The sequence below is a fragment of the Gossypium arboreum genome, chromosome 4, assembly GCF_025698485.1.
Source record: "Gossypium arboreum isolate Shixiya-1 chromosome 4, ASM2569848v2, whole genome shotgun sequence".
NCBI lineage: Eukaryota > Viridiplantae > Streptophyta > Magnoliopsida > Malvales > Malvaceae > Gossypium > Gossypium arboreum.
Window position 1 is genome coordinate 121650980 of NC_069073.1, and position 27850 is coordinate 121678829.

General features: G+C 34.2%; 3 protein-coding genes and 1 long non-coding RNA gene across 5 annotated transcripts; 3 read left to right on the plus strand and 1 right to left on the minus strand.

Annotated features, from left to right (window-relative positions):
- Positions 1-8696: 8696 nt before the first annotated feature.
- Positions 8697-10975, minus strand: LOC128291423 (uncharacterized). The gene is made up of 2 exons (XR_008281200.1): positions 10799-10975; positions 8697-8967 (listed from the first exon to the last, which is right to left on the minus strand). It is a non-coding gene; the product is annotated as an uncharacterized LOC128291423 (long non-coding RNA).
- Positions 10976-17057: 6082 nt separating this feature from the next.
- Positions 17058-17947, plus strand: LOC108459155 (ankyrin repeat-containing protein NPR4-like). Its single transcript, XM_017758512.1, has 2 exons — positions 17058-17420; positions 17528-17947. Exons 1-2 carry the CDS (start codon positions 17058-17060, stop codon positions 17945-17947), a joined length of 783 nt encoding a protein of 260 aa, XP_017614001.1.
- A 1887-nt stretch (positions 17948-19834) lies between these two features.
- Positions 19835-22118, plus strand: LOC128279346 (uncharacterized). Of its 2 annotated transcripts, none has more exons than XM_053026883.1 (3): positions 19835-20065; positions 20166-20929; positions 21023-22118. In XM_053026883.1, exons 2-3 carry the CDS (start codon positions 20182-20184, stop codon positions 21073-21075), a joined length of 801 nt encoding a protein of 266 aa, XP_052882843.1. In that variant the 5' UTR covers positions 19835-20065; positions 20166-20181; the 3' UTR covers positions 21076-22118. The 2 variants fall into 2 exon arrangements, with proteins under 2 accessions (XP_052882843.1, XP_052882844.1); XM_053026884.1 differs by having other exon boundaries at positions 20172-20929; positions 21023-21218.
- On the plus strand, positions 21188-22105 carry LOC108459156 (uncharacterized). Its single transcript, XM_017758513.2, has 2 exons — positions 21188-21463; positions 21575-22105. The coding sequence occupies exons 1-2, from the start codon at positions 21188-21190 to the stop codon at positions 22103-22105; spliced, it is 807 nt and encodes a 268-aa protein (XP_017614002.2).
- Positions 22119-27850: the final 5732 nt, after the last annotated feature.

The window sequence follows — 27850 nt, forward strand, 5'->3', positions numbered from 1 at the left end:
GCTAAGGAAAGACGAGATCGAAAATGATTCTTGATAAGACAACTTCCGAGTTGGGCTTTTCCTGTTTTAAAACTAAGTATTTTAATGGCGATAGACGTGGTTGATTTACTTAAGAATCGACTTTCAAAGATAGACTTGGGAAGATCGGTTACATGAGAGAAAAGCAAGTTACGATGGGTTGGGCCTCGTAGACTGTAGCCGACATGAATCCCGGAGCAAAAATCTATTTTCGATGATCGTGGGAATTGACGAAACTAGCTCGAGGCGACTCTTATACTCGTGTTTATTCAACTTAATCTTTCATCTTCTTTATTTTATTTCTTTTATTTTAATACATCTTTCTTTGCGCTTTTACTTGTTTATTTTATTTTCTTGTTACTTCTCAAATCACCTTTTTTTTATTTTCCATTTCAACTCCTAGGTCGAGAACAAGAAATTTAATCAAAAATTCCATTAAACTCCCTGTGGATCGACCCTCTTCCACTATTCTACCTTTTTATTTATTTATTTTATTTTGATAGGCAAAACGACGCTTGTCAAGGACCGGATTTGGACAATTGCTTGTTGATCTGGGCATTTGAAGCCTATAAATACCCACCTTTGGGTAAGGCTAAGGGGATCTCTTGTCTTTTGTTCTTATTGCTACTTTGTTTTCATTTTTAATAAAATTTTCTTCTTTTGTTTTATTTCTACTTTACTTTATTTTATTTTATGTTTTACATTATCAAAACATGTTAAGCATGATAATCAATATCATGCTTGGCTAATTTTCTCAAGCCAAGAGCTAGTATGAATCAATTCCTCACGTGAGAATTGAATATTGCTTAAATCCCTCGGGATACATTTTAAATCTTCTGCTTAGATAGTTTGGCAATCGGCCTTACTAAAATTTTTAAACGTTTTTCAAATCAAAAAGGATCCGTTGGTCTGGAATCGTTTAATTTTACAGTTGGGAGGAAGGATCGGCCTGTGGCAATTCGACTTCCTATGAACACTCTTAGTGGCGGTCCACTAAGGAAAGACGAGATCGGAAATGATTCTTGATAAGACAACTTCCGAGTTGGGCTTTTCCTGTTTTAAAACTAAGTATTTTAATGGCGATAGACGTGGTTGATTTACTTAAGAATCGACTTTCGGAGATAGACTTGGGAAGATCGGTTACATGAGAGAAAAGCAACTTACGATGGGTTGGGCCTCGTAGACTGTAACTGACATGAATCCCGGAGCAAAAATCTATTTTCGATGATCGTGGGAATTGACGAAACTAGCTCGAGGCGACTCTTATACTCGTGTTTATTCAACTTAATCTTTCATCTTCTTTATTTTATTTCTTTTATTTTAATACATCTTCCTTTGCGCTTTTGCTTGTTTATTTTATTTTCTTGTTACTTCTCAAATCACCTTTTTTTATTTTCCATTTCAGCTCCTAGGTCGAGAACAAGAAATTTAATAAAAAATTCCATTAAACTCCCTGTGGATCGACCCTCTTCCACTATTCTACCTTTTTATTTATTTATTTTATTTTTGAAGAGGTTTATTTTATTTTGATAGGCAAAACGACGCTTGTCAAGGACCGGATTTAGACAATTGCTTGTTCCTCGGAATCCTGGTAAGAATCGTACCCAAGAAAACTTGCGTACCTGGAAAAGAAATAAATAAAAAACAAAATTAAAAGTTTTGATCTGGAAAAATAAAATAAAAATAGAATTAAAAGTTTTGATTAGGATAGCAAAAATTAAAAATAATAGAAATAAATAAAGTTGAGAAAAAGGTGTTCTTATAGAGAGATTCCAGCCTCCGGTCCAATCCTCGGTTTTAGGTGATCCTTCTCAAATAGGATAAGCCAGTTATAGTGGAAGAGGACGCCTACGACCACCAGCTTTAAGAATTTAGACTTACAATTTAGCGGAAGCTAACTCTAGCCAACAATCGCTTCTGTAGGATTATCTTATGCTAGATCATCTCTTTTCAATGGCGAATCCCACACCATTTTGTCTCTTAGGCTCGCCAACCTTTGAGGTAGTAAGCTAACGAACCGACTGTGCAACCTTCCCAAAACATACAAAGCAGCTGCCTTTGCACATGTTGAAAAGATCACCTTTGAAGGGACATGGATGGAAGTGTCAGCCCCGTAATGCAGAGAAGCGATGAATATTCGTCGAGAAGGCTAAGTACGGATCCTGAGCCTCATGATCCCTTTTTGGGAAATTTTGACAACCTTCGGCTAGATAGATTTAGTGACTCATGATTTTTGGGGAAAAACAAATAAAAATAATGGAAAGGAAATTTTTTTTTATTGAAATATGAAAAGAACAAAAAGACTAAATTTATGGGGGACAGAGTGTTACAGCAAAAGATGGACGAAATTTGTGTCACTTCATCCCCTATTTATATTACTAAGAAACCTAGCCTATTCCTAATTAAATTCTAAAAGATAAATAAAAATAAATAAAGATAATTAAAGATAAATGAAAATAAATTCTAAAATTAAATCTAAATAATAATCCTTAATAATTATCCTAATATAATTAAACATTAAATAGAGTCTTGTGCTATAATGTAGCACCCCAAACCCGGCCCAGAAGTTATAGCCGGATCCGGCATGCCACATCAAAAATGTTAAAAAAAAAATTCCATTCTAAGTCCAGAAAATCGTACTTGATGTTCAAAAGATTAATTCATTGAGGGTTAAAATGAATGGAAGCTGTGCACCAGGAAGGAAACCGAAAAAGAGGTGGTGAGTTCATCGGACTGCTTAAGTACCAAGCTCCCTTCGGATCCAATCCTAGACATGCATACCGCCATTGCCACACCTTAACGTCATGGATATTTCTAGGAAACCGATTTGATTAAGTCATTTTTAGGAAAAGTGATTAATTTTGAAAAATACTTTCATTGCGGAAGCTTTGCTTGTTGTCGTGTTATTTTGAAATCAATTGTTGTTTTTGAAAACGCGCCCTAAAGCTATCCAATTTCAACAGTTAAAATAAGTATTACCTATCTTAGTAATACATATTAAAACCATCAAAAATAATTAAGCGGCCTTATTACATTTAAAAGCCCAAAAATTCAAACGTAAATAAAAGGATGTCCAGTTCACGGAAGAAAATCAAACTTTCGGAATGGGTGGCCACTCGAATTCCCTCACGACTCCAAGCCCACTATGGTTGGGGATTTCTGCGTGGATGAAAATAAAAGGGGTGAGTTTGGGAAACTCGATGTGTAAGGAAAACCCATTCAAAGCCCAAGTCAGCTCAAGCCTATTGGGCCTAAGCCCATTCAGTATGATGGTATTGGGCGAGCCCTTTCAGATTACAATAAAGCGGGCCTTAGCCTCTTATTCAGATAATGAGTATGGCCCATAGGCCCATTTCAAAATATATGCAACATCGGTAAACATATGCAAGCCCATTTGGGAGACTACTCAACCCACCAACCACTACACTCCACCGTACCAGCCATACACTCCATGTGGGAATAGCTCAACCCACCCACCCAACACTCCACGATTCTTGACCTTGTTGCTCGATTAACGATAAATTGAGGCAAAGCCTCCGAGACGTGGACAAGCCACTTTCAGTACTTCCTCCGTCAATATCCCAGTCCATGCATCGATAATAACAATATGGCATGCGATAAATAACAACGGTCAAACATGCATTTACGTCAATTTAACCCTAGGGGTATTTCGGTAATTTATCTACTAGGGGTAAAACTATAAATTTTTCACTTTTAAAGGTATTTCAGTAATTTATCTATTTTAGGGTTTTTCATGCATATTCCTACTTTTCACGTACTAACAGAATCACGTACCGAGGGTTCTTACCGAATTGGGCCCGTTGGCCTATCATTCCAATTTTGGCCCATTAAGCCCAAAAATATCGAGGGCACAAAAATCATGCACTTTGCAATCCAAATTTTGCAGCTTACCAAAAACATTAATCGATTTACCTCACGAGCATTCGCACACTCGCAAATCTACAAAATACTGGTTTTCGGCATTTCGGCTTTTCGACTTTTGCCGATCTAGACTAAGAAAGAGGGTGTTAGTTACACACCTGTTTGCGACGATATGCTGACGAGATCCACACACGAACCACCTACAATTGGATTACTAACACGTTAATCTAACTATTCAAATACAAACTACGTATTAACCCCTTACAATATTCGGCCAACCACATCTATAGATCATAGTAAGCTTATAAGAAATCAATAAGCAACTCATTAACAAATTTTTGTCAATGTTTACCACATAATCATAATTTCACTGCAAGCTGTCTTCCTGAGCAACAGTCACTAAATCATTTATAACTGGAGCTAAGAAACTCCAAATCAAGTTCCGTTAATTTTCCCTGAAAATAGACTCATATATCTTATATCCATAAAATTTTCAGAATTTTTGGTTTGGCCAATCAATACCAGATTTTTCTCAAAGCTTCGCATGTTTCACTGTTTGACTAATCTGACCACTCTTCATTACGAATCAAATTTCTCATTGTACAGAATTCAAAATATGTTCTCGTTTATTTCATTAGAAACTAGACTCAATAAGCTTTAATTACATAATTTATTTAGCTTCTCATCTCCCACAATTTATGGTGATTTTCCAAAGTCACGTTCTTCTTCTTTGTCCCAAGCGATTTATTACCAAATCACTCTTTCACACATACCTTGCATGCATGTTATTTAAACATGTATATCACCAATCAATCATCACATATCTATGATTTTACTTAAGAATAATCTCCATTTCATCATTTAAAAGCACAACATGTTAGCTGATTTTTCCCTTTAACATCTAAGGCACAAGCATGCTCATTTGTTTGGGTCAACTTCACCTATCTTCCATTTTTCATCAAAAGAACATGAAACAACAACCATTTCCTTCATTTTAATTCATGACTAAATGCTCACAACACAACTAAAAATCAAAATATACTTCAAGAGTTAAGGTAGAATCAAGAAGAACTCATGAACCTCAAAATAGAAGCAAGGTACCAAGAACTTACCTTCAATTTTCCTCCTCCTAATGACCAAATACTCAAGAGCTTTCTCCTCTCCTTTCTCTTCTCTAACTTTCAGCTATGATGAACAAAGATGGACAAAACTTTGTTCTTTTCACCCTTTTCTTTTAATAAAACTTCATATTTCATCCATTTAATTCTTTAATACAAAAGACATGAAATTCTTATCATGAAACATTTACCTAACCCATTATCATGAAACATTTACCTAACCCATTATCATGGAACATTTACCTAACCTATTATCATGGAACATTTACCTAACCTATTATCAATTTGTACCATAAATTATGGATATCAAGTGTACATTTTGTCTACAATAACATGATGGCTGGCCACTTCATGTAAAATGGGAGGTTTGTCATGCAAATCCTCCTATTTTGCACTCCTATTTATTTGGCCACTTCAATTTAGCCTATAGCATTTTCAAACATTTTCACATAGGTCTTATTTCATAATTTCACCCCCTTTTTCTTATGGAACAAAAATTAACTAAAATTGTCGGGTTCTATCTTAAGTTTGGGCTTTCTAGAGGCCCACTAACATAATTAAACCTATGCCAACATTCACAGAATTCCCAAAAATTGGGGCGTTACAACTCTACCCTCCTTAAAGAAATTTCGTCCTCGAAATTTGCCTAATCCAAATAGATGAGGGTATTGCTATTGCATCGTCTCTTCTGGCTCCCAAACTCAGAATTTTCCCCTTCCTTAACTTGTTGAAAACGAGCGACCAAAGACTCATCGTTCAACTGTTTTTCCTTAATCTGATCCACCCAGGTTGGCCTCACTTGCAACTCAGCCAACAGACTTCCATCATCATATAGACTCAGACGAGCAAACATTGCTCTCAGATCAGATACAGCTCTACGACTTAGAGCATCGGCTACCACATTAGCCACGCTTGGGTGATACTCGATCGAACAATCATAATCCTTAAGCAACTCAATCCATCTCCTTTGCCTAAGGTTCAGCTCCTTCTGAGTCAACAAATACTTAAGACTCTTATGGTCAGTGTATATAATACACCTTTCTCCGTACAAGTAATGTCTCCAAATCTTAAGTGCAAATATCACTGCTGCCAACTCTAAATCATGAGTCAAATAGTTTCCCTCATGAGGCTTAAGCTATCGTGATGTATATGCAACCACCTTACCCTCTTGCATTAACACGCAGTCCAAACCCACGTGTGATGCGTCACTGTACACAATAAAATCATTCCCAGACTCCGGCTGAATTAACACAGGTGCTTCAGTCAGAACTTTCTTCAACTTCTCAAAAGCTTCCTGCTACTTCTTAGTCCATACAAACGGTACTCCTTTCCTTATGAGTTTTGTCAAAAGTGCTGCCATTACAGAAAAACCTTCCACAAACCTTCTGTAGTATCCTGCCAACCTTAGGAAGCTTCGAATTTTCGACACCGTCCTAGGTGGCTTCCACTCCAAAATTGCTTCAATCTTTCGAGGGTCCACCTTAATCCCTTCGGCAGAGACCACATGTCCTAAGAAGGTTACCTCCCTCAACCAAAATTCACACTTGCTGAACTTTGCGAAGAGTTCCTTCTCCCTTAATACTTACAGCACTATACGGAGATGCTCATCATGTTTCGTTTCAGTTTCAGAATATACCAGGATATCGTCAATAAAGACGACTACGAACTGATCCAAAAATGGTTGGAACACGCAATTCATCAGATCCATAAATCTTTGCAAGAGCGTTAAATCGGTCAAATGGCATAACCGAAACTCATAATGACCATACCGAGTCCTGAATGTCGTCTTTTGGATATCTGCCTCCTTGACCCTTAACTGATGATATCCAGATCGAAGGTCAATCTTGGAAAATACGGAAGCTCCTCTAAGCTGGTCGAATAGATCGTCAATCCTTGGTAGTGGATACTTATTCTTAATCGTCAGTTTGTTCAACTGGCGATAATCAATGCACATCCGCATCGTACCATCCTTCTTTTTCACGAATAGCACCGGTGCTCCCCATGGAGACACGCTTGGCCTAATGAAGTCCCTGTCCAACAACTCTTGAATTTGAGCCTTTAACTCCACTAACTCCTTCGGTGCCATCCTATACGGTGCGATGGACACAGGCGCCGTTCTAGGCAACAAATCTATTCGAAACTCAACTTCTCGGTTCAGAGGCAATCCTGGAAGCTCCTCCGGAAAAACATCTTGGAACTCCTTTAAAGTCCTAACCTTATCCACTATCAGTCCCTCCTCTTCTGACTGACTTACAAATGCCAAATAGGCCTCACAACCTTTTCGAATCCACTTTTCGGCTCTTAAAGCCGACACCACATTGGACAAAAATCCCTTCGCTCACCTATCACCATAACCTCTTCATCCTTTGTGGTCCTTAACACCATTCATTTAGCAGCACAATCCAGAGTCACCTTATGCTTAACAAGCCAGTCCATTCCCAAAATGAGATCAACTCCCCGAACGGTAACTCCATCAGATCTCTAGGGAAAATCCTACCTTGAGTTTCTAAGGGTACACCCCTATACAGTTTGTTTACCCTAACCGAGTGACCCAAAGGACTTACTACAGATACCCCACTCACAATCTCCTCAGAGCAGTCCAAGTTGTCCATAATCCGTTCTGTGGCCTCCAACCAATATTCCGCCACATTCGGGGCTATACCAGACACGCCCCTAAAGATCTCCGCTCCGTTAGCTCAAAGTCATTCAAAAATCGATCCTCGAATTCCGTTGCCCGAACTTGTCCCGGCAACCCTTTCCAGAACACGAAGCATTACCTGTGACAGGGCATCATCCCCGGCACCGCGGTCATGAGACTCTACCTCTATTGTCGGTGGTACCGGTGCATTCACCGCCGGCATATGTCTCGAAGACGAAGATCTCGCTCGAGCACTTCCTCAGCTCCGTCCACGGCCTCTTGTACTCATATCGTATTATCTTGATTAGGAATTTTTATGCATCAATTAATATTCCAGTGTTTATTACAGATGTTTTATGAATCAGACAGTAGTTCAGAGTTTGTTTTCGCAGAATCGAAGTCTAGCTACAGTTTCAATCTCTTATCAGATTTTCCTATGGTTTCAGAATAATCCTATCTAGAGTATCCTAGTAGGGTTTGATGCGAACAGATAATTGAGAAAAATATTGAGAAGAGTTCGAGTAATACTTACGGACTTGGTAGGAGATTGAATGCCACCTTCTAAAGATCTAAATTTTGAAAATCGAGTTTTTGCATTCTTTATAAAATTTTCGTTTTCGAAAATCTTTGTTTTTATAAACCCATTCCACAGCCGAGTTGTTGCAACCTAGGCTCTGATACCACTAAATGTAGCACCCCAAACCCGGCCCAGAAGTTATAGCCGGATCCGGCATGCCACATCAAAAATGTTAAAAAAAAATTTCCATTCTAAATCCAGAAAATCGTACTTGATGTTCAAAAGATTAATTCATTAAGGGTTAAAATGAATGGAAGCTGTGCACCAGGAAGGAAACCGAAAAAGAGGTGGTGAGTTCATCGGACTGCTTAAGTACCAAGCTCCCTTCGGATCCAATCCTAGACATGCATACCGCCATTGCCACACCTTAACGTCATGGATATTTCTAGGAAACCGATTTGATTAAGTCATTTTTAGGAAAAGTGATTAATTTTGAAAAATACTTTCATTGCGGAAGCTTTGCTTGTTGTCGTGTTATTTTGAAATCAATTGTTGTTTTTGAAAACGCGCCCTAAAGCTATCCAATTTCAACAGTTAAAATAAGTATTACCTATCTTAGTAATACATATTAAAACCATCAAAAATAATTAAGTGGCCTTATTACATTTAAAAGCCCAAAAAATTCAAACGTAAATAAAAGGATGTCCAGTTCACCAGAAGAAAATCAAACTTTCAGAATGGGTGGCCACTCCGAATTCCCTCACAGCTCCAAGCCCACTATGGTTGGGGATTTCCTGCGTGGATGAAAATAAAAGTGGTGAGTTTGGGGAAACTCAGTGTGTAAGGAAAACCCATTCAAAGCCCAAGTCAGCTCAAGCCTATTGGGCCTAAGCCCATTCAGTAATAGATGGTATTGGGCGAGCCCTTTCAGATTACAATAAGCGGGCCTTAGCCCTTATTGAGATAATGATGTATGGCCCATAGGCCCATTTCAAAATATATGCAACATCGGTAAACATATGCAAGCCCATTTGGGGAGACTACTCAACCCACCAACCACTACACTCCACCGTACCAGCCATACACTCCATGTGGGAATAGCTCAACCCACCCACCCAACACTCCACGATTGCGACTTTGTTGCTCGATTAACGATAAATTGAGGCAAAGCCTCAAGATCGTGGACAAGCCACTTTCAGTACTTCCTCCGTCAATATCCCGGTCCCATGCATCGATAATAACAACATGGCATGCGATAAATAACAACGATCAAACATGCATTTAGGTCAATTTAACCTAGGGGTATTTCGGTAATTTATCTACTAGGGGTAAAACTATAAATTTTCCACTTTTAAAGGTATTTCAGTAATTTATCTATTTTAGGGTTTTTCATGCATATTCCTACTTTTCACGTACTAACAGAATCACGTACCGAGGGTTCTTACCGAATTGGGCCCGTTGGCCTATCATTCCAATTTTGGCCCATTAAGCCCAAAAATATCGAGGGCACAAAAATCATGCACTTTGCAATCCAAATTTTGCAGCTTACCAAAAACATTAATCGATTTACCTCACGAGCATTCGCACACTCGCAAATCTACAAAATACTGGTTTTCGGCATTTCGGCTTTTCGACTTTTGCCGATCTAGACTAAGAAAGAGGGTGTTAGTTACACACTTTTGCGACGATATCTTGACGAGATCCACACACGAACCACCTACAATTGGATTACTAACACGTTAATCTAACTATTCAAATACAAACTACGTATTAACCCCTTACAATATTGCCAACCACATCTATAGATCATAGTAAGCTTATAAGAAATCAATAAGCAACTCATTAACAAATTTTTGTCAATGTTTACCACATAATCATAATTTCACTGCAAGCTGTCTTCACGAGCAACAGTCACTAAATCATTTATAACTGGAGCTAAGAAACTCCAAATCAAGTTCCGTTAATTTTCCTGAAAATAGACTCATATATCTTATATCCATAAAATTTTCAGAATTTTGGTTTGGCCAATCAATACCAGATTTTTCTCAAAGCTTCGCATGTTTCACTGTTTGACTAATCGACCACTCTTCATTACTGAATCAAATTTCTCATTGTACAGAATTCAAAATATGTTCTCGTTTATTTCATTAGAAACTAGACTCAATAAGCTTTAATTACATAATTTATTTAGCTTCTCATCTCCCACAATTTATGGTGATTTTCCAAAGTCACGTTATCTTCTTTGTCCCAAGCAGATTTATTACCAAATCACTCTTTCACACATACCTTGCATGCATGTTATTTAAACATGTATATCACCAATCAATCATCACATATCTATGATTTTACTTAAGAATAATCTCCATTTCATCATTTAAAAGCACAACATGTTAGCTGATTTTTCCCTTTAACATCTAAGGCACAAGCATGCTCATTTGTTTGGGTCAACTTCACCTATCTTCCATTTTTCATTAAAAGAACATGAAACAACAACCATTTCCTTCATTTTAATTCATGACTAAATGCTCACAACACAACTAAAAATCAAAATATACTTCAAGAGTTAAGGTAGAATCAAGAAGAACTCATGAACCTCAAAATAGAAGCAAGGTACCAAGAACTTACCTTCAATTTTCCTCCTCCTAATGACCAAATACTCAAGAGCTTTCTCCTCTCCTTTCTCTTCTCTAACTTTCAGCTATGATGAACAAAGATGGACAAAACTTTGTTCTTTTCACCCCTTTTTCTTTTAATAAAACTTCATATTTCATCCATTTAATTCTTTAATACAAAAGACATGAAATTCTTATCATGAAACATTTACCTAACCCATTATCATGAAACATTTACCTAACCCATTATCATGGAACATTTACCTAACCTATTATCATGGAACATTTACCTAACCTATTATCAATTTGTACCATAAATTATGGATATCAAGTGTACATTTTGTCTACAATAACATGATGGCTGGCCACTTCATGTAAAATGGGAGGTTCGTCATGCAAATCCTCCTATTTTGCACTCCTATTTATTTGGCCACTTCAATTTAGCCTATAGCATTTTCAAACATTTTCACATAGGTCTTATTTCATAATTTCACCCCCTTTTTCTTATGGAACAAAAATTAACTAAAATTGTCGGGTTCTATCTTAAGTTTGGGCTTTCTAGAGGCCCACTAACATAATTAAACCTATGCCAACATTCACAGAATTCCCGAAAATTGGGGCGTTACATATAAAATCTCTTCTTTTGTACTTTTGCCCTTATGTCTTCCATACTTGCATTTTTGGCATCACCTTTTTCCCTATGTTGCATGTTGGCCCATTGTATCTTCAAATTTGCACTTTTTACCCTTAAATTTCCTTTTGCCTCCAATTTAATCTTTGAAAGATAAAAGACCATAAATAGCTCAAATTAGTAAGGTCATACTCAAAATAAACATGCAATTAGCACATAAAAATATGTCGTTCTAGAGTATTATCACTAATTAATTAAACTTTGTTTGGTGTTATCCAGGAAGAAATAGATTAACAAGAAATGGAACCTGAGAAGCCTGAAGAGAACGTCACTCACATGGATGCTTCGCTATATAAGGCAGCAGCAGAAGGCAATATTGAAGTATTCAATAATAACCAGCGTGAACTTGAGTCACTAAAGACCCCAAACCTTGACAACGTGCTCCATCTGTTATTTAAAAGAGGATGCTGCCTTGCTTTTTAAAAGATTTCTCTTAATAATCAAACTCTTCCCCGTACCATGTCTATTATTCGTCTGACTTCGAGTATTTTCTTTACCACAATAAAAATAGAAAAGAGATCAGATTTTATCAAAAATATTCTCCGGAAGTGTCCATCACTGCTATTCCAAACGAATGCTAAAGGTCAAACTCCTTTGCACGTTGCAGCAAGGTATGGACATTCTGCTATTGTTGAATTTCTAATCTAGTCTTGCACAAAAGCTAGAGATGGAGATTTAAAGAAGCTGGGAATGGATCAAGTAAATAAAGGGAGATTCTGAGGACTAGGGATCAGGAATCCAACACGGCTTTACATGAAGCAGCATGGTGTGGCAATGTTGAAGTGATGAAAGCATAGTTGGAGTTTGAAAACCCTAATTTTACGTGTTCTGTCAATAGAAAAACAGAAGACTCCACTTTACATAGCAGCTAGGGGAGAAGACGATGGCATGCTGAGTATTGTAACACCTCAAATCCGACCTAAACTTAAAATCGGATTATGGAGGTTACAATGTTCGTAAAAGAAATTGTAAAAAAAAAGAACTTAGTTTTAATTCCAGAGTAATAAAGTTATTTAATTTATGGAAAACACAAGTTTTCAAAAGAACGCGTGTAAGCACTTAGACGAAAATCTTGTTTTATTAATTTTATAAAACAATCCTGAATGTTTAACCAATTGAATTGTAAAAAGTCGTAATTAATTTCAAAATCTTACAAGGGAAAAATACTTTTAAAATTCTTATCTCTTAAAAACATAAGATCCATTAATTATGTCATCTTAGGTGTGTTTACGAGTTTTAAATAAAACGTTCGCAAAAACAAATACCAAAACTAAGAATTTAACGTTTCAAATCAAATTAAAATATGAAAGACCGTAAAGTCTGAAATTAAAAAAAAAATAGCTTATACAAAATTGTGTGAACCGAGCTCCGAAGTCACCGCCAAGTTTTAAGTCGGAAGTACACCTGAAACATATAAGATAAACGAGTGAGCTAAAAGCCCAGTGTGTGACTCGAGGCACAAATAGAATTTTTCCTTAAGAAGTATGCAAACACGAGCAATCAATTTAGAATTTTCATATTACATGACGTATCGAACCCATATCTTTTAATAAATTAGAATCGTATCATATAACATATCAGAGTATATCATATATCATAACAGACGTATCATATTACGAGAAACCTATAACAAATCAGAATGTCATATTTCATAATCATATGTCAAAACGAAATTTTCATAATTTTAGAATCATAATCTCAAAAATAATCTCTTATACGGAATCAGATGTGTGTTCATAATTAGATACAAATGCAAACACAAATTCTACCCCCATCCGCTACATACAAACTCTGTCCAACCAATCACACCAATTAAGACTGTAAGAGTCTATCCATCTAGTCGGGTCATGGTGATATGCCACTCATAATGGTGCAGCTGAGCTATCAAACAGATATTGCAATTTAACTGCCAGAATCTATAGTAATACTACCAAAAACACTTCCTCCATCATATCAAAACCCACCCCAATGCACATGCTAACATACAATCGTAACGAATAAAAAATATGACATGCTTATGTAAATGTCATTAACATAATAACCTATACAAAATTTATTAATACAAATTATGCTTATCATACATAATATACTTTCAGAATTATCAAAACACAGAACGTAAACATATTTTTCACATACCTTACTCACAACACATATAGACACATATCAACAGATGTCGTATTTTGAGTCTTGTTTAAGCCAAACGGACCCTACGGGAGGTATAATTACAAATTTCTAAGTTAAATAAGCCTAAGTGAAAATTTCAAAAAGAAAAAAATGAGCCCACACAGCCCAAATAGCCCAGACCGTATGATGCAGAACAGTTTTGAAAACAACCTCTGTTTTTAAATTTTTCTAAGTTTTAATCAATGTTTCGAGTTAAAATTACACACCTGAATATTTTCTGACATGAATTCAACCCCGAGATTTCCAAAGCGCAAACTCAGGATTGTTGCATATGGCCTCAAAGAGTTTTTTTCAAATACTGAACATCGACTTATTTAGAAGTCTTATCATATTCAACTTCAATTTTACTAACCTGACAAGGCTAAAAAAAAATGTGCCAGACTCATCAACATCGCCATGGCAAATTTCATTGTTAAAACCACCAAATTCATTTTGCTCTTCCCAAGACAATTGTTAGGATCAACCCGATTTAAGCAACGAACAAGTAAAAAATAACAGAATAAATTGAGAAATTGAACACACAAAATTAACGTGGAAAAACTCCTCCAAAGAGGATAAAAACCACGAATAAAGATATTTTTACTATAATGGCAAAAGAACGAAGAGTACAAAAGATGGAGATAAAAATTAAACCCCGAAACCTGAAAACAAAGAACCCTCAAAACGTAAACACAAAATTCTCTAAATGTGTTATGAGTTCTAATATCTAATTGGTCTATTTTCCAATGTTGTAAAAGACGCTATTTATAGGCTAAGTTAACAAGTCAAATAAGCTATGCTAATAAATGCTAAATATATTATACTAATAAATACTAAATCTTCTAGAAATAAAATATATTTTTATTTAACTTGACTTGCAAGCAATCTCTTAGAATTTGGGTCACACAACTCTAACAATTTCCACATTGACACAAATTCTTTCAACGCCATCTTTGCCAAAGCCCGCCACGGGCCTATCTTGAACTATGTAGGGAATTAACTGAGTCGAATCTGTGCTTAGAAGTTGGAAGACTACTAGCTTTCGACTTATGTACTCCCAAATCAAAACTAACCCGAGTCTAATTTTCACGAACACAGTGCCATAACTTTTCAAAACCTTTATCCAAAAGAGAACCTCTCTTCAATGAAACGGTCATACATTTTTCCTTCCTATGACCAAGTTCCCTCCGTTCCAAATAAGTTGACTTTGACTCCGTAATGGACGAGGGACGTCCGATTTCATCGGCCACTATAGATTCTTCCAGAATATAAAGACTGTCAGTTCTTTTACCTTTTAACAAAACGAGAGCTCCACGAGATACTTTAATACCACTCGACTCGATGTTGATTCTGCATCCTTTCAAGTCTAAAATACTCAAGGAGATGAGATTATTTCATAAATTAGGTATATACCTAACATCTGAGAGTGTCCTAATCGTCCCATCGTGTATCCTAATTTTAACAGTACCAATACCAATTACCTTACTAGATGAATCGTTTCCCATGCGCACAACTCCACCTTCAACCGAACTTTATGTGGAGAACCATTCTCTATTGGGACACATGTGGAAAAAACATTCAGAATCTAGGATCCACTCAGACGTGAGCTTGGAGTTATCACTCATTGACACTAACAAGAAATCATCACCACCTTCATCGGCCAAATTAGCACCAGCTACATCATGCTCGTTACTCTCAGCAGCTCTTTTATTTCGTAGTTTATAACAATCTGATTTGACATAATTTTACAATAGCGACACCTTTTGTCTCGTTTCTTTGATGCTACCAAAATGGAAGGTTGCCTATCTGCCTTGCTATCCAAACCAAACTCATTGTCGAGTTTGTCTCTACTCAACAAATGACCCTTCACATCTTCGAACGAGAGTTTGTCTCTACCATAAATCAGTTTTTCCCTGAAAGACTTGTATGAAATGGGTAAAGAGCACAATAATAGCATAGCCTAATCAACATTCTTTAAATCATTTAAAAGAGTAATGAAGTGATTGGTGTGATCTCTAAGAAGCTCACATTCGTTCATACGAAACGTAAATAGACGTTGTTTCAACATTAAACAGTTAGCCAGAGACTTAGTCACATAAATAGTTTTTAACCTTTTCCACAATGCGGATGGGGTCTTCTCCATCAATACCGTATTCGTGAGGCACAACTGGATTGCAGACAAGGCCTTTTCATCAAGCTCTTCCCATTCTGTTTGATTTAGATTCTCAGGCTTTTTCCCGATAACAACTTTTTTCAAGCCTGTTTGAACTAGAATTGCCATCATCCAAACTTGTCATAGATTGTAATTTGCCTCACAATTGAACTTTTCAATTTCAAACCTTGTTGCTGCTATCTCTGAACAGGCTGGTGTATAAAAAATTGAACTAGCTTTGATACCACTTATTAGGACTAACCCGATTTAAGCAACGAACAAGCAAAAAATAACAGAATAAATTGAGAAATTGAACACACAAATTTAACGTGGAAAAATTCCTCCAAAGAGGATAAAAACCACGGGCAAAGATATTTTTACTATAATGGCAAAAGAATGAATAGTATAAAAGATGGAGATAAAAATTAAACCCCAAAAACCCGAAAATAAAGAACCCTCAAAACGTAAACACAAAATTCTTTAAATGTGTTATGAGTCCTAATATCTAATGGGTATATTTTCTAAGGTTGTAAAAGATGCTATTTATAGGCTAAATTAAAATGTCAAATAAACTATGCTAATAAATGCTAAATATATTATACTAATAAATACAAAATCTTCTAGAAAGAAAATATATTTTTGTTTAACTTGACTTGGAAACAATCTCTTAGAATTTGGGTCACACAACTCTAACAACAATTATGGATCATCATCATTACATTGCACCCATGATTATCTTTAATTTTTTTTCCTATATTTCCAATGATTAGGACCAGCCCAAGCATTTTGTTTCAAAGAAAATCCCAAGCACAAAAACAAATAATATTCGAATAATTAAAGAACAAGAAGAAAAAAAAAACAATTGCTAGCTAAGAGAAAAAAGGAAAGAAAAACGTGAACAAGAAGGTGGGAAATGTGGGAATTTTTTAATTAATTAAAATTTCTCTTCAAAATAAAACAAAACAGATCCCATCCCACTACTGACTCATCAGATTCTTTTAACAAAAATTAAATTAAATTAAATTAAAATTTATTCACATAGGTGACAAAGAGATTGACATAAAAATATTTTCACTTTTGTTCATGCAAGAATTCAAATATATGATTAAAGGGTAAACTAAAATTTTATCACTAACCACTAGACTCTTCATTGCCCATACTTGTGTGGAAATTAAATTTAAGTTAAATGTTTAGAGATAAATATAAGAACAAAAATAACTAAAATTTAAGTTATATACTGCACACTTAGGTCGAAAATTCTCAATTATGGAAGAACTGTTAAAAAGGGATGTATCAGCTACCTATGTAGGTGAAACAAAGAGAGGGATGATACCTCTTTTTATGGCAGCCAAGCAAGGTTATCGTGGAACAGTTTCAAAGATTCTCTCTTCATGTCCAGATTGTTGTGAAAAAGTGGACAAAAAAAGTTTGAATTCACTTCATTATATGGCTTTTAGAGACTCTGTCTTCCAATTATTAGGAAGTTCTGTTTTCAAGCGTGGTGGTTTTGAGATTGTATATGAATCAGCCAGAAATCTAATGGAGTTAGAAGGTGCCTTTGGAATCATACCTCAAGAAGCTTATAATGCACAGAATCATTTTAGGAAACAACATCATAAACAGGAGTATGTATATATATTGCATTTCCATGGCTATGGTTTTATTAAAATTTAATATTTGAATTAACTTATTTAATAAATCTATAATATTATCGACTAATGTGGGTGGCATGGAAGAAGCAAATCAAAGATTTGTTGGAAGAAATTGAGAATGATCAAGTGGAAAAGGAACCAATTCGTCACTTTCACTTACGAAATGTTTCTATGGAAATATTAGAGGCTACAAGAAATACTCATTTATTAGTGGCAGCACTTATAGCCACTATCGCCTTCGCAGTGGCAATAACTATTCCTGGTGGTTTGAAGAGTGAAAAAGGTTCAGTGGAAGGCATCCCCCTTTTGATTCATGAGGCAACCTTTAAAGCATTTGTTGTAACAAATGCATTGGCCCTTATTTTATCTGTTTCTACCCTCTTTATCCATTTTGGGGTTCTGGATAATCTATTATATCAATTTAAATTTTGGCGTGAAACAGTTTCATATAGAACTCAATCTGTTTCTAGGCTCCTCGGCTATGCAATGGCTGCAATGCGATAGTGATTGCTTTCAGCACAAGGAGTTATGTAGTCTTAAAGCTTTTCCACTGATAAACCATAAAAGTAATATGTTTTAATCTCATGCTTGGCATGTTTTTGGATGATTTATTATGTAAATTAGTGAATTTGATGCTCCTAATCATTTAAATTTATGTTTCTATACTTAAGTGAGCATAGGAAAATGAAAGGAGCAAAAAACGGACCAAAATCAAACAAAAAGTGCTGTTTTTAGGAGCCACATGGCTTGGGCACTTCCACACGGGCTGGCCACACACCCATGTGCCAGCCTGTGTCGATTTCGAACCCTGCTTCTCTTTTTCGTGGAAAAACTCAATTTTTAGGGTTTCTGAGTATTCTAAAATTTATAAATACATATGAGAAGAGGATCTAAAGGGGCACGCAAAATAGAACAAAGGAATTACTCGAACAATGCCGTCAGAATCAACTCAGAAGCAAATCTCCTTCAAGATTGAATATCTTCATTCAAATTTCCTTCAAAGTTTATTTGGGTTTCTTATCTCTTGTTATTATTCTAATTTTGAGATGTTTCCATTCCAAATTACGAACTAAAACCCCTAAATACCTAGGGAAGATGAAACTTATGATGGATCTTATTATTTGATTTTTTGAATTACATGATAAATACTTGATTCTTGTTCTTAATTATATATATTTATTTCTTGATTTAATATTTTTAGGATATTAATTCAAGTGTGATGTGCTTGTTTCAATGGAGCAAAAGTCTCCATTTAAGAGTAGATTTGCCATAATTGAGTGGAGTTGCATGCAATCCTAGAAATAGGACGACATAAATCTACCGGATTAGAGTTAAATCTAATAGGGGAATTCATAGATCGAGTTAATGCGACAATAGATGTTTTAATTAGAAAGAGATTTCAATTAATCAGCCTAGAGTCAGTTGTTCTTATTCTCGAAAGAGATATTAACATAATTTAGGGATTTCTACGGATCAAGGTACAAGTAAATAAATTATTTAATTTAGATTCAGAATAATAAATGAAGTTTAGGTGGATTCTTTTCTAGGTATTGTCTGTCTCATTGGTTTTCTTCAAATATTTTCTCAATTCACTCTCTGTTGCGTTCTTAGTAATTAGTTTAGTTAATTTTGGATCAAAAATAAGTCCTCAATTTATCGACTAGATAATAAAAAGATATTAATTACTATTACTTTTAATCCTCGTAGATACGATATTCCTGACTCACCATAGCTATACTACTATTCAATAGTTGCACTTGCCTTTATCGTGATTTTAGTTAGTTTAGTGACTCCTCACCCTTGCTTTTAATATGTGCGGATATTACTATTTTTGACTACTTTATTGTGGGGATATTACTTTATCATTGATTACAATATTCTTCCAATTCCTAGTGTCAATGTTTTAAGACTTCAAATAAAATAAAACTAAAATATAGATTTAAACAAAAGTAAATTTGAATAGATTTAAACAATTAATACAATAAATTTGAATAGATAAAACTAAAATAAAAAATAAATATAGATTTAAACAAAACTTTTAGGTTGTTATATAATAGTTTAATTATCATTAAATAATATTTATAAATATCCAAAAGTCAAAGTCTTTTAATATGCATTAATATATACTATCAATAAGTTTGATATAATTTAAGCTTTCATTATCTTAGTTAATGAGTGTTCCATTTGATCTCATCTTATATTATAATATGCATATGGGATTGGCATCTGCTGCTTTCCTGGAAAGCTTAAAACTAGTTGGACTATTAGTAAATAAATATTTGAAACATTATTTTTAATAGGTTCATTAATTAATTAAAATTTAATAATGCAACTTTGTTTTAGGGCCATTTCCTTACAATTAAGTCATTCAATAATAACTAACATGAACAAATTTAGTGTGTGACAATTTTCTCAGCTACCGACACTGTACACCCCATTTTCTTCCATTCTTCTCCTTCTTTGCAGTTTCCTTCAAACCAAATTTCACCATAAAAGGCTCCTACTTTTTGACCTCACTTCTAACCCAATATATCACTATTACTGTTACTGAAGTGTTCAACTATATATAGTTGTCATTTGTAGGTGACTTGAATGGAGGATTTGCAAGCAAGTAACTAACTGGTATGGCATTTGGTAAATTTCTTAATTTGCAGTACTTTTTTCTTGAGCTTCGAATGTTTCAAGCTAATTAATTCAATTTTGTTTGGTGTTATCCTGGAAGATATAGATCAACAAAAATGGAACCTGAGGAGCCTGAAGAGAACATTACTCACATGGATGCTTCGCTGTATAAGGCAGCAGCAGAAGGCAACATTGAAGTATTCAATAATAACCAGGGGCTTCAACTTGAGTCGCTAAAGACCCTAAACCATGATAACGTGCTCCATGTTAACTTGGCAACCCAGGAGAATTCTTTTGACAGATTTCTCTCAACAATAGTATTCTTCCTCCCACTACCTGAACCATTCTCTTCGGCTTTGATTTCTTTCATTGCTATAATAAAAGTAAAAAGGAGATCAAATTTTATCAAACAAATTCTCAGCCAGTGTCCGTCACTGCTACTTCAAACGAATGCTAGAGGTCAAACTCCTTTGCACGTTGGAGCAAGGTATGGACATTCTGCTATTGTGAAACTTCTAATCAAGTCTTGTGCAAAAGCTAGAGATGGAGATTTAGAGAAGCTGGGAACGGATCAACTAATTGCAGTGAGGGAGATGTTGAGGATTACGGATCAGGAATCCAACACGGCTTTACATGAAGCAGCAGGGTGTGGCAATGTTGAAGTGGTGAAAGCATTGTTGGAGTTTGAAGACCCTGATTTTCCGTATTCTGCCAACAAAAAACAGGAGACTCCACTTTACATAGCAGCTAAGAGAGGAGACGGAGGCGTGCTGAGTGTACTATTAGATAAATCGACATCAACAGCTCGTGGCGGCCCCCACTGTAGAACAGTTTTGCATGCAGCAGCTATGGCTGGAGATGCACGTATGTTGTTGAGTTAGTTCCATTTTTTTTTAAATTTTGAAATAAATGAAGAACAGGTCTATTGACATCTATTTTTTTTGCTTGGATTTAAAGGCAATAAGGGTAATATTAGAGAAGGAGGGGAATTTGACAAAGGAAAGAGATGAAGATGAACACACCCCTCTTCATTATGCTGCACACTTAGGTTGCTTTTCTGTTGTGGAAGAACTGTTGAAAAGGGATGTATCAGCTGCCTATGTAGGTGACAAAAAGAGGGGGATGACACCCCTTCTTATGGCAGCCAGGCAAGGTTATGATGTAACAGTTTCAAAGATTCTCTCTTTATGTCCAGATTGTTGTGAAAAAGTGGACAACAAAGGTTTGAATTTACTTCATTATCAGGCTTTTAGACATCCATTAAGGCAGATGTCTTTGGAGCCTTGGATTGAAGAGTATGGATCAGTCAGAAATCTAATGGAGTTGGAAGGTTCCTTTGGAATGAAACCTCAAGAAGTTAAAAATGCATTTGGATCTGAGAAACATCATCATAAACAGGTGTGTATATATATTGCATTTTCATGGCTATGGTTTTATTAATGTTTAAGTTTTGAACTAACATATTTAATAAACCTTCAATACAATCGGTAAATGTGTCTGGCATGGTAGAAGCAAATCAAAGAATTGTTGGAAGAAATTCAGAATGATCAAGTGGCGGAGGAACCAGTTCGTCCCATTCTCTTGCCAACTACCTCTCCAGAAAACTTGGACAAGACAAGAGAGGCTCAATTAATAGTGGCAGCACTTATAGCCACCGTCGCATTCGCAGCGGCAATAACTGTTCCGGGTGGTTTGGAGAGTGAAAAAGGGTCAGAGCAAGGCACTCCTTTTTTGATTCATGAGGCAGCTTTTAAAGCATTTGTTGTAACAAACGCATTGGCCTTCATTTTCTCTATTTCTGCCCTCATAGTCCACTTAGAGGTTCTGGATAGACTATTATCAGGAGTTGTTAGGCGTGAAAAAGTTTTAAATCGAGCTCGATATGTTACTGTGCTCCTTGGCTATGCCACAGTTGCAATGGTGGTTGCTTTCAGCACAGGCGGTTATGTGGTCTTAAAACCTTCCCACGTACTTGCCATTGTTACATATCTCATCTGCCCTGTCTTTATACTCTGTATGTGGCTATTTACGTCAAAATAATATTGCTTTAGCATCGATTATATTGTTGTTCCAATTCCTAGTGCCAATGTTACCTCTTTGAACTTATCAATGTTAACAATCTTCATTTAATTGAAATTAATATAAAGTTATTAGCTGATAGAAATGTAATTTAGAAAAGGTAAAAAGAAAATTCACAATTTGAGCATAATAAGATTTATTAAATATCAAAAAATAATAAAGATGTTGTAGCTAATTTTCTAATTTGGCGAATAATTGATAAATATGAGAATTTTAGGTTTACCACCAAATTATACATCTATAAAATCACTTTTTTTAAAAAATTAGAAAATCCTTTTTTAGAAAAAGAGATAATTTTGGGTCTATGATAGAAATCTAGTGAAAAATGTTCAGCTTCAAGAGTTGATTAGATGAAAGGAAGGTTTTAGCACCCTCGCAACTCTTAAAATAGGTACTTTGTTAAATATGTGTTGTCTACAATTCGTAAATTAAAATTCGTATTTCAGTATTTAATTATGATCCTTATTTTTTATAAATTAAAAATAAATATATTAAATGAATGATTCGATTTTTTAATCGAAAAGAAAATATAAAAATCAAGATGTAGCATTTTCAAATTTCAGGGGCCTTTCTTGAAAATTTCTATTTTCTATTTTTTTATCATATATAAAAGAAAAGTTATAAATGTTGAGGTAAAGAGCCCACAGCCCAACATTTATTAAACATGTGAAAAAATAAGAAAACATTTGGGCCCAAATCAAATATTAGCCCAAAGTTTAGAAAGATTCGACTTTTAAATTTATAAAATTAAATCGAATACAAAATAATAATAATAATATTTCAAAAACTAATAAATATTAACAAAATGGGATTTGATATCCACATATTAAAACTCGAATTCTTATTACTCAAGGATCACGGACGAAACTTGGGTATCTACAAAAGTATCAAACCTCAACAAATTTAAATTTTATAAAATATTCAAAATAAAAAAATTATAAAATCTTTATAAAAATAGTATGGATCTCCTTATTAGATTTGACTTTAATCCGGTAGATTTATGTTGTATAATGACCCGAATTTTACTGTTACCGAAAAAGAGAATTTTCGGGTCTCCATTTTTGAAAAACGGATTCGTAAATATTTATTAAAAATATTTACGAAGTAAAATGAGTGGTTAATTAGACTTTAATTAAGTAAATTTAGCTTAATTTAGAGTAATTAGTAAAAAGAATTAAATTGAATAAGGGTAAAAGTTTAATTATAGATTAAAGAAAAATTAGAAGGACTTAAGAGGAAATTAAACCATTTCCTTATAGCTGAGGCGGTTAACGTGGAGAATACCAAAGATTTTATTGATTAAAAAAATATATATTTAATAATTAAGTATATTATATTATATTATATTATTATTATATATAAAAGAAACAAATAAGTTAAAAGAAACAGAATGAAAGCAAACGAAACAAAGAAGAGCAGGGGAGAAAGAAAGGAAAGAAGAAAGAAAAGGGGAAATAAGGTTTATGAAGTTTGGAGTTAATTGGTAAGCTCAATCAAGTCCTTTTCTCATAATTTTGATATTTTAGAAGTCTTAAAACAAGTTTTTGATGAAATTAAGTTGTTAGTTTGGAATTTCTTAGGTTTTTAAACAAAGTTCATGTTGAATAAAATGATGAAATAGGGGTTTAATTGAATGAAATTCAAGTTAGAATAGATATAAGGATTGAATTGTAAACTAAGCTATAAGTTTTGAGTTTTAAGGATTAAATTGAAATAAATTCGGAATTATAGAAAAATGATGAAAATTTGATAGTTATATGAATATTTTGATGGAAATTGAATAGAAATAAGGTGTGAATTGGTGTTATAAACTTGGTTATTAGCATTTTACATCAAAACAGTTTTGGGAAGTAGCAATGATCTGACTTTGAAAATTCACTAAAAATTGTATAAATTGAACTAGAGGATAAAAAAATATGTAATTAAAACTTATTGAGTCTAGTTTCTTATAGTATAAATAGTGTAAGCAATGAATTGATGAATCAAGAGATATTTGAAATTTTGTAAGACTGGTTTGGGGTGATTTCGAGATGCCCTGTTTTAACTTTGGAAAATCATTATAAATTGTACAAAAATTATTATGGAGTGTAATTTATATTTGTAAACTCCTTAATGAATCTAGTTTCAAAATAAGTAAACAAGAACCTTATTCGAGTTCTGTACAATGAGATAATTTATTTTTAGTAGAGAGAGGTCAGAACTGTCAAATGAAATAACAGGAGAGTATTTAATGAATAAACTGTACTAATTGGATAGACCAAAAATTCTGAAAATATTATGGTGAGAAGATATATGAGTCTAGTTTTAGGGAAAATTAGTGGATCTTAATTTGGAGTTTCCTAGCTCAAGATATAAATAATTTAGTAACAATGACTCAAGTAGACAGCTTAATGGTGAAATTATATATATACATTAAAAATGGTTAAATTTGCATGTTTAGGCTCATGGATTAAATTGAATTGTGTTATATTGATGATTATAAATTATTATTATTTTCATAGTTAACAAAGAACCCAAGACATCGGCGCACAAAGGAAAGGAGAAAGCTATCGAGGATTAAAACGAGAAATTCACGGTTTGTATTACTATAATTCAAATTACTTTTTATTAAATGTTTTATATCAATTCTATATTTAATAAGTGAATTATAAGGTAAGTATTGATATTTGAGTTGAATGAGAATTGAATTGAATGGTGAATGTGTATGTATAATTGAATTGTAAATTGATTTGAATGTGAAAGTTTTAATTTAAAAGTAATCTTGGAATGGAAATGAAAGTGAATTGAGAATTGAAATACCCTATTAACTAGTCGGGCTAAGTCGGATATAATTGGCATGCCATAGGATATGGAAGTGTACGGATTTGCGGCTTTCTTGATCGAGCACTTTATGTGTCGTATTTCGAGCACCTCGTGTGTCGTATCAGGCACCTCGTGTGTCGTTTTAGGCACTTTATGTGTCGTATACTGATCAGGCACTATGTACCGTTTTAGGCACAATGTGCCGTAATGGTGTGTTGGGTTGGAATCCGTGTATCCGTCAAAGTCCGGATTTGTTAATAGGGTGAATATCTAAGATGAGAAATTTAAAATAAATTGATTGATTATATTATTGAATATTGAAAGAAACGAAAAAGTTGAATAGTGGATTGAAATTGAGATTGAAAATGAAAGGCATGAACTTAATGTTCATGTAGTGATTGAAATTATTACATGTAATATGTGATGGAAATGAAGAATAGATAAAAAAAAATTGTATCATTATTATTAATTAATGAAAGTTTAAGAATGAATTGATATTTGTGAAATTAGATAGTTACATGTTTGGTAATTAAAATTCTTTATTGCTATTATAATTTGAATTATGGTAATACCACTGAGTACGGAATACTCAGCGTGCGGTTGTTTCCGTGCGCAGGTTAATAGGAGTCTGATACCCTGGTCCAGCATCTGAACGATCCCGACTCCAGCAAATTTTGGGTGATGTTTTCTTTCTTAATTGAAAGTGGCATGTACTAGGTGTTGTATAAGTTATATAGATATACTTGTGAAGTTAGTTATAAGAATGGTATACCATATTTTGTTATTAGTTTGATAAAATGGTAAATATTATATTATATAATTTGGTATAAGTTGGAAAAAAAATAAAATAAATAAATGAAGTTATTAGTTAATTTGGATTAATATTATGAATGTTTAGTTATTAAATGACTATGATAACGAATTGGTTATGATTTAGATATATTTAGGTTTAAATTGTTTTTGATTGTGCCATTGGTTTTGGATTAGGTGGTTTTTAGTTTGAATTTGCAGGGGGTTTTATGTAAAAATTAAGAAGAAATGCTGTCGAAATTTTTGTAAAATAAAAAAAAATATATTTCCCTGAATACTCGAACAAGTCTCGTTTCATTCCACTTTAATACTTGTGTTGGGCTTCGAAAGTCCATTATAGGGACATAATTCTTCAATTATACTATGAATGTTATAATAATTGTAAAATATCCATAAGTTGTCTGATATATCCGGTAATGTCTCGTAGCCCTGTTCCGACGACGGTTTGGGGTTAGGGGGTGTTACATGTTGTCTTATTTCTAGAATTGTATGTAACTCTACTCAATTACACTAGATTTACTCTTAAACAAGGTCTATTCCTCCTTTGATTTAAGCACATCAAACATGGGTTAATAGTTTAGAAATATTAAACCAATAATTAAGCACATATAATTTAGAACAAGATTCAAGTATCTATTGCGTAAAAAGTAGAAATCAAATAACAGAATCTATCCTAGAATTCATCTCCCTAGGTATTTAAAATATTAGTTCATGATAGCAAATAAAAACATCCCAAGGATAATATAAGCACAAGAAATAAGGAAAGTTATAATAATCTTCAAAGAAATCAAAATGAGATCTTTAATCTTGATGGAAATCTACTTTAGAATTGGCTTCAACGGTGTTTTTTGAATTGTTTTCTTGAGTATTCTATGACGGCTTGCTCCCATCTTATTTTTATCATATATAGGACTTAAAATGCCCAAAAAACCTAAAATACACGTTTTCCCGCATGTTTGGAGTGTGATTCGTGAAATCGACACGGCCTGACACACTTTGAACGTCACAAATGAATAAATCCATAAATAGATTCAAAATCTACTCTTCTTGGGTCCAGTTCAATGTATTGTCAGTTCAGTTAGTCACATCAATATCTCTATCTTTTGAAAGTCATCCGCTACGCTCCGAACCCAAGACAAGACATCTCCCCAATTGGTATGAAAATAAAGACAAAAAGTTGTTCAAGTCAAGTAAAGGGATCATTAGTTATAATGCTGACGTCAATTATTCGTAGGAATACTATTCTAACAAACAAAAAAAAACATTTTATCATGACAAGTTCAAATCAATGTTTTTAAGAAAAAAAAATCTATATGAACATTTTCAATATTATTGTTATTGTTACATAACTACCAAGTGATCTATTAGTTTATATTTTCAAATTGATTTTATTTTTATAGGTCTTGATAGCCTAACAACTCCCTTGGATCTTCCTTGTTGAGCAATTTGAACTTCTCAACACTTTCGCTTCATTTTGGTCGGTATTTGAAAGATTTGTTTAAGTTATGAGATAAAAGGGTTATCTACTCTTGCAACTCTTCTATAGTAGTGCTATGATCTCATATGTTTGTAGAAATCCAATTAACTCATCAACACACATATTATCAATACCTTTGGCTTCTTCAATAGTTGTGACTTTGATGCTGAATTTCTTTGGGAAAGATCAAAGAACCTTCCTAACCAACTTTAAATTTGAATACTAATTCAATTGATGCAACAATTCACACAATTTGACACAAAACTTGCCAATTGTTTCATTATCCTCTATTCTTAGAGAGTTTCAAACATTGTTGTGTGCATTTGTAGTTTAGATTGCTTTACAATGTTGGTGCCTTCATGGGCAATTTCAATGTTGCTGCAAAAAAATAGCAATACAACCTACAAAAAATATAACAGCAAGTAGACTGCATTAATACAAATCATCAGAAACAACAAATTACTAATAAGCTTTACAAAAGTGATTCCCAGATAGTCCCGCGTTTGCCAATGAATTAGCCATATCATTCTTTTGACTATTTATGACCACAAACTTTTATCTCCACCAAATGCCGTAATCCTCCTTCAATATCCGCAAATAATTTTCTTACCAACCAT

Bases quoted from the DNA above. Each gene is read 5' to 3' on its own strand.
- LOC108459155 (XM_017758512.1), top strand. From the start codon at position 17,058: ATGGAAGAACTGTTAAAAAGGGATGTATCAGCTACCTATGTAGGTGAA. The intron at 17,421-17,527 runs GTATATATATTG...GTGGCATGGAAG, and splicing joins AACATCATAAACAGGAGTAT to AAGCAAATCAAAGATTTGTT.
- LOC108459156 (XM_017758513.2), top strand. From the start codon at position 21,188: ATGACACCCCTTCTTATGGCAGCCAGGCAAGGTTATGATGTAACAGTT. The intron at 21,464-21,574 runs GTGTGTATATAT...CTGGCATGGTAG, and splicing joins AGAAACATCATCATAAACAG to AAGCAAATCAAAGAATTGTT.
- LOC128279346 (XM_053026883.1), top strand. From the start codon at position 20,182: ATGGAACCTGAGGAGCCTGAAGAGAACATTACTCACATGGATGCTTCG. The intron at 20,930-21,022 runs GTATGTTGTTGA...TTGGATTTAAAG, and splicing joins AGCTATGGCTGGAGATGCAC to GCAATAAGGGTAATATTAGA.